The sequence below is a fragment of the Geospiza fortis genome, unplaced genomic scaffold (genome assembly GCF_000277835.1).
Source record: "Geospiza fortis unplaced genomic scaffold, GeoFor_1.0 scaffold188, whole genome shotgun sequence".
NCBI classification, from domain to species: domain Eukaryota; kingdom Metazoa; phylum Chordata; class Aves; order Passeriformes; family Thraupidae; genus Geospiza; species Geospiza fortis.
Genome location: NW_005054337.1, coordinates 3,049,598 through 3,062,454, shown reverse-complemented (window position 1 = coordinate 3,062,454; position 12,857 = coordinate 3,049,598). Strand labels below are relative to the sequence as shown.

General features: G+C 43.8%; 1 protein-coding gene across 1 annotated transcript in view; it reads left to right on the top strand.

Annotated features, from left to right (window-relative positions):
* Window positions 1-12,857, top strand: part of CTNNBL1 (catenin beta like 1) — a 60,685-nt gene that overhangs the window by 13,648 nt on the left and 34,180 nt on the right. The window contains exons 2-4 of the mRNA XM_014307532.2: window positions 7,191-7,379; window positions 9,521-9,627; window positions 10,497-10,636. Of these exons, the coding sequence (XP_014163007.2) occupies window positions 7,191-7,379; window positions 9,521-9,627; window positions 10,497-10,636 (436 nt within the window). The remainder of the gene's footprint in view (window positions 1-7,190; window positions 7,380-9,520; window positions 9,628-10,496; window positions 10,637-12,857) is intronic.

Genomic DNA, 12,857 nt, shown 5'->3' with positions numbered 1-12,857 from the left:
GGGGCTGGTTAAGGTGCCGCTAAATTTTGGGGGTGTCTCCCCTTCTTTGGAGCGGCGGTGCCCGGTAGGAGCCGATTACCGGGGACTCCGCGGCTTTGCCGGTGTCGCTTCGGCCACAGATGGGCAGATTGTGCCCGCCTGTGCTGGAGAGAAACCTGAGCTCCTTCCGTGGCTGTTCTAGCTTGTCTATTTCTCCCCGTTTTATGCCAAAACGCCTTTAATTTCATTTTTATCAAAATATGTTTTAAAAAGTTTTCCTTATGAAAGTTTGCCTTTACTCGGAGCGTGTGCTTCCCTTGCCCTGCGGTCACTGATGGCTCGTTGTGTGCGGGTATCGAGTGGTTTATTATTTATTGAGTGGTTTATTATCCAGGAGCAAATTTCAGGTGTTCCTGTGAAACAGGGCATGAACTGCAGGAACATTTTGACACCTTGGCTGGGATAACGCCGGGCTTTGCTCCAGTTCCCACCCGGCTGCAGCCGTGGGGTTTCCCTGGGTGAGGAAAACATCCCGAGGCGTTTTCAGCCGTGTAGGTGTGGCCAGGTCTGCTCCGAGCTGAGAGCAGACAATTCCTGGTGGAACTCGGTGTCCTCCTGGTGTGCCTCATTCCGTGGGGCACAGAGGTGAAGGGAATGTGTTGCTGTTCACTCCATGTTTGTGCTTTGGGAATGTGGTGTTTGGAGACGCTCAGGGGAAAAGGGGAAGTTGCTGTTGGGTTTGAGAAGTTTCTCAGCAGCTTTCCCAATGCTATTGAAGTTTCTGGGGCAGTCTGTCTTTGAGAGCTGCACTGGATTCTTCCTTGATAATCTCCAGGATGTTTCCCTCTGTGGATTGCTCTGTCTCAAACATCCCTCCACATCCTGCTGCATCCAACAGCACAGCCCTGCTGGTCTTAGATCCACTCCACCTCTGTATTTCTCTATCTTTTTCAAATGTGATTTTTCAACATCAAATTAGAATTCTCATTTCTTATGTTCCTATGATTCTTTGGCCTTCTCCACCCCATCTGGGACTTAGCAATGTCATCCCTTACATGTCTGGGATGCAGGTTAAGGCACAGAGAGGTAAACCTGAATGAACTTTGTCATTTTTTAAGCAAGTTCCAGTTTGGGGTTTTGTTAGTTGGCTTTTCTCTTGCTCTCAGAATGTGAACTCCCTAGGATTCCCTCCGCTCTGGTGGGAAGTGTCCATCGACTTTGCTTTGCTCACTTGGATTTTGTGCAGCTTTCCCTTGGATGAGCTTTCAGCACGGGCAGGGGGTGATTGCTTGTGACAGTGGGGGCTCTATTCTCTCAAGGTAAAGAAGTGCTGCTTAGCTGCAGGGTATCTAAATTTTAATTCCATTTCTTGCTGCTAAAATTGTTCTTAGCTGTGGGGAAAAGCATTCCACAGCTTTCAGCCAACTGCTGAAATAGTTCCTGAGGGATTTGTCCTGGCTCTGTGCTCTCCTGGGCTCTCAGCTGAATGCAGGTGGTTCTTGTGTCACTGGCTGGGGTGATGCTTTAGGGAGCATTAGAAGTCAGTGGTGCTGAGTTCAGACCTCCAGAACTGGGTACAATGGTGGGTACAGGTAAAAAAAGTGGAGGAGCAGAAGGCAGGAAAATAGCTCTGGTTCTGAGAAAATGAGATTCCCTTCTGTGAGGGCATTTCTTGCTGAGAGGTGAGGAAAAATAGTTGGAAGCAGTAGATTTCACTTCCTCCCATCCTATGGGTCAGGCTCTGCTTTTGGGGAGGGTGGCTTGAAGAGGATGGCCAGGGGAGGGTGGCTTGGCAGCTCCCCCAGCAGCTCCTGGCCCACTCAGCCCTGGATTTGGGAGCTTCCCTGCTCTGGGCTGTGGGCTGGCTCAAGGTCTCCTTGGCTGTCCTCATCGCAGGGATGGTACCGGCTGTCGGGGAGGTGGTGTGATGCCTCAGCTCTCTGATTTTAATCTCTTGCTGCAAATGAGTTGGTCTTCTCAACCTCCCTCAGCACAACCCAAAATAATTGCTTTCCTCTTACACTGTTTTGAATTTTCTCCTCTAAATGTGTAATCTGTGCCCTTGCTTCGGCAAGAAGATGTTCTCCCTCAGAGCCAAACTTGGCGTGGAAGAGACTGCAGGCACCGTGCCACCAATCCAGCACCAAGTGTCTGCCAGAATGGGAAAAGAAACCTCTTGCAACAAAAAATACAATTAAACAGCACCTGGCCGTTTATCCAAAGCTCAGGAATCCATAAACTTTACGTGTTGCTGCAAAACAGTTGCAGATGGTCTAAAGTGATGATTAAATATTGCTGCTGTTTGCCCAGATCCTCCGTGTTTGGTCTCTGATTACAGAGGGTAATTAAGAGGACAAAGCCAACTCCAGGGCTATTCAGTCTTCTTTCAGTTGTCCTGGGAGGAAATAAGGGAGGTTATTTGAATTCTCATTAACGGCAGATTTCATCAGTGTGAGTGATCATTGCAAAGCCCTGATTGTAAGATAGAGTAGCAGAGGAAGCAGTAACTGTGGGGTGAGATCTGCCTTCAGCACCCTGGGTGATCTCCCTGGGGTCTGTCGGTGTTCAGTGCAGTGTGTACCGAGATGGATCTCTGTGTATCATCATTTCTGCTGCTGGTACAGATAATTTGCTGTCAATTTGCAATGTAATGGATGCATCTGATGGTAGGGGCAGCTCAGCTGAGCTGGTTGTTGGCTACTCACAGCATTATTACCCCAGTAGCTCCTCTGCTGCCAGCAGTTAAAACAAGGAGCTGACATTGGCTCAGCTGTCTGCCTCATCCCTTGGTTCTGCTCCTGGGAGTAAGCCCCATGCTGCCAGAGCTGTGCTCTCACAGGGTGACAAGTGAATCTCTAGTTTACTTCCCAATGTATTGTCTTTGACCACCAAACCAGGGGATGTCAAGAAAGATCCCTGTCCTGCACCTCCCTGATGTGTTCCTTGGGTGGTTCAGAGCCTTGCAAGGGAGGCTGGAGGGCACAGGGGTGCATTCCCTCTGAAATTAATAATCTGTATTCGTGTGGGTACACTGTGCACCTGTCATTGCATTTGCCTCAGACTGTGTGATTTTGGAGCTCTTGGGTCTCTGAGATTTCTGATTTTCCTGGGGTACCAGTTCTTCCAGTTTTTAGCACTCAGATCCTGCGCCATTTAGAAGGGCTGTGTGTCATGCCTCAGGAAGAAAAAGCATGGGAAAGTGAGATTGATCATAGCCTGGTTTATCACAAACATTGGAAACAAAATTAGGAAGTCATTGAAGATTCCTCTGGAGATTAGGATCCCAAACTGACAGCTGCTGTGCTGCTTTCTGAGTGGCTCTTCGGAGCGGGCTGGGATCTGGGCACAGAAGCTGCATCATTTATGAAGATTCATTTCAGATTTCATTAACGAAAATTCCTGAGCTTCACAGTAATGACGTTACTTACAAAACAGATACCTTAGTAATATGAAACTCCTGAGTATTTCCTGAGTAATATGAAACTACTGAGACCTCTCTAAACCTTCCTTATGTTTGGCAAAGGCTGAAGCAATCAGGATTCTGAGAAATGTGTGTTCAGATTTTGTGGTGTACTTAACCCTGATATTAATGTGCAATCACTGCTTGGAGGGAGCCCAGAGGCGCTGGCAGATTATTGTGCTTTGATTTAGGACGTTGTTTCCCTGTTCCTCATGTGACATGTGGCTGATGCTGCTCCTGCTGCCCACACTGAGGTCAGGCTTGGCCTTACCACCCCAGGACCTGTGTCAGGTGTGTCTGGGGAAAGTCTGTACCAAAGGCTGGGCCCCAGGGAGTGTCTGTCAGCTAACAGACACAACCAGTACAGGAGGACTACAAGAGAAAGGGAAAGATAATCCTCCCGTTCCCAATTACCAGCTTCTGTTTACTTTATCATATTTTATAAACAGTAGCTTTTTTTTGAACCCTTTTGTATTCATTGGTTTTTGTGTGGTGCTATCAGTGTTAGATTTAAATGAAAAGGCCTGCTGAATAAATTACTGTGAATGCCCTGCATTCATCAGGAACAGAATTAAGCTTAGCTAACATAACAATTGAAAAATGCTTTTCTTGTGCATTTTCAAATGAATTCTAACTTCTTGCCAGATTCACCTTAGCACAGCTAAGTAAAAAACCCCACATTTTGTTTATCAAATGATTAGCTTTCTCTTTTCTACCACAAAGGCACAACTTGTGCAGATGTCTGTGAAGCTGTGGAATTGGTTAAATAAATGTGTTTGGACACAATCTGTGTGTTTGCTGAGCGAAATGCACCAGGCTTGGTGCGGCAACCTATGAGCTTAATTCTTGCTAGTTGGTAAGTCCTTTGCAAAACACAAATGCAAACCCAAGATGAAAATCAATGAACAGAAAGTAATGCCTGCCTTAAATCAGTTGCTCATGACTGTGCATCTCTTGTGGAATGAGCAGGACCCAGGTGTTCCACTCAGGCCTTGGTTTCTTGGCTTTAATAAGTGCTGGTTGGGAACAGCAATGTTCTTAGCGAGGTTTTTGCATAACATCAATAAGGAGAGGCAAAGCCTTAATGCCTGCTTAATAGCGTTTGCCCGAATTCAATTACTGCCTATTGCCAGGCTCTGGCAGCGTTAATGATCACACACGGGGCACTTCCCTGATTTATCATAATGATTCTGCTCCGTGGTACAGAGCCTCCCCCAGCAATGCATAAATACAAAAAAGGGCAAAATAATTGAGATGGAAGCAAGGGTGTAAATTCTGATCTTGAGAATTGTGTACTCAGAGGAAATGGGGATGGTTTTGTGATGGAGTTTTAGTTTAGGTTTTGTTCTGGGATGCAGTCCCTTCCTATGGCACATGACTTTGCATCTGATAGACCCCCAGGTCCCTCAGCCTCTCATTACACCTCAGGCTCGCCAGGGGCTTTGGTCCTTTTTAATGTTTAGAAATAAGAGTGAGGATTGAGATTCCAATTCCAAATCAGGAGCATCCATGACAAATCTTGTTGAGATTTAGATGTAAATTTTGGGATTTATGTCACTAATTACTGTATTTGTGTTTATGACATTAATCTGTCAAAGATGGTATAGGATGGTATTACCAAGGAGTGAATGGAAGGACATAGGAAGGGCAGGGCCCCTTGTGATATCAAGGACATTGAGTAAGGAGTATGGATTTAATTTTTTTCCTTGGATGATGTCATTTAGAAGAGCACCTTTTCCTTATTCTTTTTATGGGTTTGCTGGTTGCTCAGGGAGTGTTTGAATTATTAGTTGTTGTCAATGACACATTTGTTTCCAAATGGATCTATGTGAAATTATATTTTAATGTACCTAGAAGATAAGTAATAGGAATCTGTTTAAAAAAAACCCCAATCCACAAAACCCTCCAAGCAAATAAATTTTTCATTTCACAGAATCTCTGGGTATGCTTCCACGTCATGGCTATTGAATTATGAGCTGAGTAACTGCTTTAAAAGTGCATGGAGGCACTTTAGAAGGGTTTTAAGTCAGGAATGTACCATCTGTAATGGAAATGGCAGAGAAGATATAGAGAGAAAGGAGACAGATAACAGAGCTTGAACAGGTTTGCCTGGGAGCGAGCAGATACAGCTCTGATTTGTGCTAATCTGTTGTCTGGGAAACTTGATTCTGCGTCTTCCCTAAAGTGGTGACAGGGTGGTAACCCTGAAAACAAGGTGATCCCAGCCAGGCTGCTTTCTGGCCTGCTTCTTAACTATAATTAACTCCTCATGTGCTTTTTTGGGGCTGGCTGGGGGAGCTTTATTTTTTTTACATCTCCTGAAAGCAGCATTTCCTCCGGAGCAGATGATTTACCAGCTTGTCATTGGGCTGTGCCACTGGTGCAGTGCGTGGCAGAACTGGAACCACAGCTGGATTCCCTTAGGAGTCTGAAAGGTTTATTACCCTCTGCAGCCCAAAAGTTTCCAACCTGCCAGGGAGCTGGAAATTCCCATCTTGATGCTCACACTAGTGCCAGACCTGGCAGGAGAATGACACTGTCACATATTTCATCTGCACCTTTCTTTGGATCAAACATGAGAAGGAATCTCAGTCTCACATAAAAACAGGGCCTGTGTTCATGGAAGCCTGGTGTGACTTTTGCCATTTTAGACAAAGGGTCCCACAGAGCAGAAGAGTAGGGGCTGCCTGCCAGATGGTGTTTTATAAATTAGGATGGGCATGTGTTAGACCTAATGAGGTTACAAAATCACCTACCAGGTGACTTGAGCAGTGGTGTAAAGTAAAAATAATTTTGTTATTATTTTATTATTCTTGATATGTACTCTCCTTTTAAATAGTAAAGAATTAAGCTTTGTTTTGCTGTAGTTATAGAGCATAGAGTACTCCTGTTCCAGCTTGGTTGTCCTTCAGAAATGTGAGAGACCAAATTTAATGTCCTTGTAGCTTTTGAGGGGAAAATTTTTTCTTCTGTTGCAAATGCTTTTATCCCTTTCTGCCTGAATGAAAACATCGGATTAGGATTAATGGACTTCTTCTTGTCCTTGGCAAATTACCTTTAATTTTGACAATCAACTAGAAATAGTGGAATAAAATAATAGGAATTGCTTGTTCCAAGCAAACCAGGATGGTTTGGGCACTGTTTAATCCAGTGCCAAGCCCCTGCAGAGCTGCAGCAAGCAGCAGTCCTCCTTGTCCTACCTGCTCTGACTTGGGCTGATTCTGCTTTTACTTGTCAGCAAACTTCAGACAGAAGGATGGGGGTGAAATGGGAGGCACACAGGAATTCAATATAGTCTTGTGTACATTGTGGGTAAAAAATTATCATTCCCTGCTGTCTGCTGAGCATATCAGTCTGCTGGCTGTGAAATGTGGGGTTGTCTGAGCTGAGTCAGCAGACTGGGGTTCCTTGATGGGCAGCTGAGCCCCACTGAGCAGGGCTGCTCGGCCACTCCTTGTCTGTGCACTCCTTGTCCTTGCTGTCTATGAAGATATTTTCCCGTGAATTGTGTTCATAGATCAACGAAGGTAGGATGTTGACACAGCTCTTGGCAGAGGCATTCATCTACTCATGTGATGTTCCACTTCACTAAATTAATTTCCTTTCCAGTTTTCAGAGTTGTTAAGTGTTGTGTAAGCAAATCTTTTAAACTTGTAAGAATTTCCTCAGTATGGTTTGTAATATTGGTATTTTGGTTTGCAAGGGTCACTAAACACTTATATTCGTTCACCTTTTATTTCTGTGACTTCAGCCTAACAGAGGGACAAAAAGACCCCGTGATGAAGAGGAAGAGGAAATCAAAGCACGTCGGAAACAAGCCAGTGCCCGAGAGCATGGCCGTCATAGGGAAGAGGAGTCTGCTGCCCTGGAAGAAACTGATGATGAGAAGAAGAAACTCCTTCAGATAATAGAGAGGGATGGAGAAGAGGAAGATGAGGAAGTAAGTCCTCTGGGAAAGGAGAGGCAGTGGAAATAACCAAACACCAAACCCCTTCTCTGTGATTCCCATTTCTTGCCGTGTAGGTGGTGAGGCTTAACGTGATTTTTCTGTGCTCGTACAGCTTCAGTTTGTGGGTTTGCTTTCCTGCCCTGTGAAGTGTTCATTAATTTCAAATTTCTCAAATATATCAGCTGAAGATTTAAAGTGGGGACAAAAGGGAGAAGGCTTTCAAGTATCTGTTTGGTCTGAGAATACCCAGATCACCTTCTGAAGTATATTTTTAGGAAACAGTTTCTGTGTTCTAACCAATTTCCTGACTGTTGTTCTCATCAGTACCCCCAACCATGCAGCTTCTCCCCCTCTTTGTAGCTCTGCAGCAGCAGCAGCAAATAAACAAACATTCTTCTGCACAAGAAAGGTCTTGGGTCAGAGGAGGGGGGTGGCAGCTGTCAAGGGTAAATGATTTCAAGCCTTGGAGACAGAAATCCAATGCTGCATTGGCCTTTCTGCCAAGGGCCAGGGAAAAGATCACTTTATAAATGTGACACATGGATTGGTATAAATCTAGAAGATATTTGCTTCCTGCTGCCTGTGTCCTGTTTGATAAAAAAACAAGTGATATTCACCACTTCAGAATTGTGTAGCTTTGTAAAATATCATTGTCCTTTGTATACAGCATTGCCAGCATCTGTCTTTAAGAATCTCCCTCTTTTTTTTATGTTGAGCTATTGCCATGACAGTTGTTGCTGATAGCAGAGAAAGATAATGCAGGATTTCTGTAGCATTTCAGCTCCAGGGAGGATGGATCGAGAGAAGAGTCCTCCTGACTGGCTGGAGTCTTGTGGATTCCTGCAGTGTGCCAGTCCCTCATCTCTGTCAAGTGGAGTCCTCCCAGCCAGACATTTTAAGGGCTGAAAGTCCAGGCTTTAGAACTCAAATCTCTTGTTTATTACTTTGGACTGCAGTTAATATAAGTGCTATTAAAATGTGCTTTGTCCCAGTAAATTTGATGTGAGGAAGCTAATCTGTAGGACACTGCAATACTGAATGCAAATTCAATACAAGATATAAGCAGATCCTAATGGAGATATAATAGTGATATGTGTTAGAGGAAGCAAAGAATCAAAGGGAACAGAAGGAAGCAGTGTCAGCATGTGTGGGTTGAAATCCCAATGTTCTTTGGGCACTGTAGTATTGATTGGCTGAATGGGGTGGTGACATGAGTGGGATGGCAATGAGACAGATTGGGCAAAGGAACGGAGGCAATGCAATCATAACTGAAGGCTGAGGGCTGGTGTTGTTATTGTAATGGAGTTTGCTGAAGAAATGGAGGTTCTCTGTCTCATGTCAGTTTGCTGCTTAGAGTCACTGACCAAAGAATCTGCAATACCAGCAGCAGCTCTTGATTTAATCCTGCGGGGCACTTGGCTAAAGATGGGAGGGTGTCTGGTTTGGTTTTTGTTTTGAGAGTTTCTCTTAAATAGTGGTTGTAACACAGTCAGAGGAGAGGGAAGAGGTTACACAGGGAAATCTATACCATCAATTTTTTAATAAAAGAAGTACATTAAAGTCATAAACTAAGGAAAACGTTTGTAGGTGTCAGGGAGGCAGCCGAGGTTGTATTGCTGCTGTACAGTAAATATACAACTCCAGCTGAGAAACACCTTAGGAGCATTTACAAAATAAAGAGAAAATGCTAGAGTAGAATATTGATTTATTTCTTTCTTTAGGAAAAGGCTTTAAGATAACAGTGAAAGCTTATCCAAGTGAAGAAAATGCGGAAGAACATAAATTCAGGGCAGTTAAATGTAGACTTCAAAAAAACAATAGCATAACAAGGGACTTCTGCAGAGAAGCTCTCCATGGGCACAGGCTGTGAGTGCAGGTTTGATCTGTGTCAGAAGCAAAAAAACCTCAATATGAACTGATGGTGCCAGGTTATAACAGGTGTGAAAGAGCAGCTGGAGATCTGAGCTGGAGTGGGTGGTGATGGCCTGTGAGGTGTTTGGCAGCTCTCTGCAGGGAGATTCCAGAGCTGGCTGGAATTCCCAGGGCCCTGGGCCTGGCTGCAGTCCCACCACATTGCTGATGTTTCTCCAGCCATTTAAAGCTCATTTTTCTGCCTTTTCTGATTTGGTCAGGAGGAACCTTTGGATGAAAGTTCAGTGAAGAAGATGATTCTCACCTTTGAGAAGAGATCCTACAAAAACCAGGAGCTGCGGATCAAGTTTCCTGATAATCCAGAGAAGTAAGACTGTGCTTAACTTTTCTCCCTTTGATTTTAGGTGTAAGTCTAAATCAATTGCTGGAATATAGAGATGTTTTCAGTTACATAAAGCTTATGTAACAGCAGATACTGCCTTGTAAATATTCTTCTAAATATTATTTGAAACTGGCTTTGTTAATTAAAAATGACTTTGTTGAGACTCTGGTGTGACCAGTATATGGCTGGCAGCACAAAAACCATCATCAGCAATAATTAAAGATTTCATTCCATCATTTGATGTGAAGGTGTGTGCTTGCATACCAGCCAGAGGTCTGTGTGGGGAGGAAATTATTTCATGTTACCCATTGCTGTGGTGAGCAGAACAGCTGGATGGGCTCTGAGAGCCAGATGTGTATTTGTGTTCTTGAAGCCTCTTCCTCCCTTCAAGGTGTTCTGTTATTCACATTAAAGGGATTTCTTCCTACAGTTCAATGCCATTATTTTTTGTCCAGTTTGCTGTCCTTTGCCTTACCCAGATTATATTTATGGACTTCAGACTCATACAACCCACATACTAATATGTGCTAGCTAGGGAAAGTGCAGCGCTCTGCAGAATTTATTTTAAAAGCAAGTTTGCTTGTGTGTGACTGCAGCATCTTGATTTTAATTTCTTCTTGAAATTCTAGAACTGATTTACAAAATTGGAACAAATCTGCTTGTTTACTCAATGTAAATTACACAGTAGAAATGTTTATTCTGCTGCAGGATTAAACTTCAAGGGGCAGGTGTAGGACAGGGAAGATAGAAATGCTGGTGCCATGTGCACCTGGGGTGACAAGTCCTATGTGGTGGCTCCTGGAAGGTAGTGGTCTCTTCTTGCCTTTTTGTTACCTTTTTTTGTCTTGCCTCAGGTTTATGGAGTCAGAACTGGATTTAAATGACATCATTCAGGAAATGCACGTGATCGCGACAATGCCCGGCCTGTATCACCTGCTGGTGGAGCTGAACGCTGTGCAGTCTCTGCTTGGGCTGCTGGGACATGACAACACAGATATCCTTCAGTTGTTAAAGCAGCTCTCATGGGAGAGGCTTTCTACAGACTTTTCTGTAATCTCTCATATCCTCTTTCCTAGGCTCCTGTAGATGTTTTTCTCCTCTTCCCACCACACTGAATTTATGTGTTGGTTTTTCATTTTTTTCCCAGTGAAAGCCCTCTTTGTTCAAGTAATATTGATTCTGAATTTTTTTCAGTGCTGTTATTCTCCTTTCTTGTTTTATGACCCTTTCATCTAGTTTTGACTGGCAGTGTTAAGAGTGTGAGCAGATGAGCAGCACAGGAGAAGTGAAGGCCTGGGCTTAGCAGCAATAATCTCAGACTGTGCAAACTTTGGAATAGCCCCAATGAAAATTAAACTGTTTTACCCCTTCTTGCTGAGAGCTGAGCTGTCAGGCTGTCAGCTGTTTGTCATGGACTAGCTCACCACATGCTTCACCTTAGTTTGTAAATGTGCCCTCTTCATGTGCCCATACCTTTAGTTTGGTGTGCACAGAGCTCAAGGCTGTGGGTGGCCCCTCTGGTTAAGTACATATCCAGAGACAATTCCAATTCCATGCTCAGTGAGGTCCAGTGTCACTGACCCTGATCCCTCTGTGCACCTGGCTCTTGTACCTCTGGAACTCTGAGGGCATCTGAGAGAGAGCTTCCCATTTATGTAGTGTTGATCAAAACCAGTGCCATTTTTGAGTATCCTGGTGCCTTGATGCTTAGCTGTCAACTGGGAGCTGGCACTATGCCCAGCTTACCACTGTGCAGTCTGTAAAAGCAGACCTCAGACTGCTTTGCTTGTAAAATATTCTACAGCAGATTAAGCTGAAAAATTGTTACATGACTTGGGAGATTGCATGTCTGTGTCCTGAAAATATCTGTGGGTGGAGGGAGCAGTGAAGCCCTGTGGAAAGGGCACTGCATGTCAACTTGAGACTCAGGCAGTCCTTTTACCATTTTTATTGATCCATGGCCTTAGGAAGGTAATTTATTCTTTGCTTCTTTATGTGTAAAGCAGGAGATAACACTTACCAGCTTTCCTGAGGTGTTTTGGAATATACAATGTGAAAAGGCCTGTTAGTGCTGCATGTTGTGGTCTGATGCACAGATCTTGGTTTTCTTTTTTAGCACTTTTCTTTATAGCACCATCTATTGAGAATTCATAATTCATTCTTTCTAAGTGGGTGCAGTGATCAGAAGCTAAAACCAAAACATAAATATTTTATTGCATGCCAGTTTATATTAGTGAGCACTGTGTTTGGGTATTTTGACTTGCATCAGGTGGAACCTTGATGTGCTGAATGCTGGTCCCTGCAAAACAGTAAACCCCACAGCTTCCCTTATCCAAGATCTGCAAGGAAATGGCTCTCAAATAACTGTTAACAATTTATGTTGTACAGGGGGAAGCTCCTCCCATGCAAATCCAATTTCGTGGTTACTGTAGTTTAATTATTTATTTTATACCAGGCACCACAGACTTACTTGTACTATGTGCTTTTATACTGAATTTCTCATTCATAGGGAGAAAAGGAACTGTGGGAGTATTGACTGGGATAGCAGAGCTGTTTTCCAGATAAAGTGCACCAGAGTACAGCTTGCTTTGTCCCGTCTGCCATGGAAAGCTTTGTGCTGGGATCACTGCGGCTGTCAAAGACTTGTCAGGGTTTCCAGTGTGAACTCTTTTTATTTGATTTGCAACTTGCCTGTCAATGAATTTATGGGTAGGAATTTGGCCTGAGAACTGCAGTTTTGGGAAAGGTATATTTCGTGTTATAAAACTGCTGAAGTGTTTTGAGCTCCATTGGAAGCAGAGACTGCTGCTGCTCACATACAGGGTAGAAGCACTATTGAAGCAAAGCATCTAGATATAAAGCTGGATTGATACAGCTCAGGTTTTCTAATGATGTTTTGTTGAAACAAATGGGAAAATATTTTTTTAAATGAGTTCTTCAAGGAGAGAACTAAACAAACGGCTCTTCAGATGCGATTTAATTGTGGTGTCTTGAGGGACTAATGCAAGGAGACAAAAGCAATGTCCAGGGGGAGCAAATAATCTGCTGAATGATTCATACAGTTTTACACAAAACATGTGAATGAAAGATGATCACCAACAAGATTTTATTAATGAAAGACGTGAAAGCTTCAAGCAAGGCTTTACTTTACTGTCTCCTAAATTTTATGGGACAGCTGATACTCTCACTGCAAGCCCCAACAGAAGCTTCCCAGG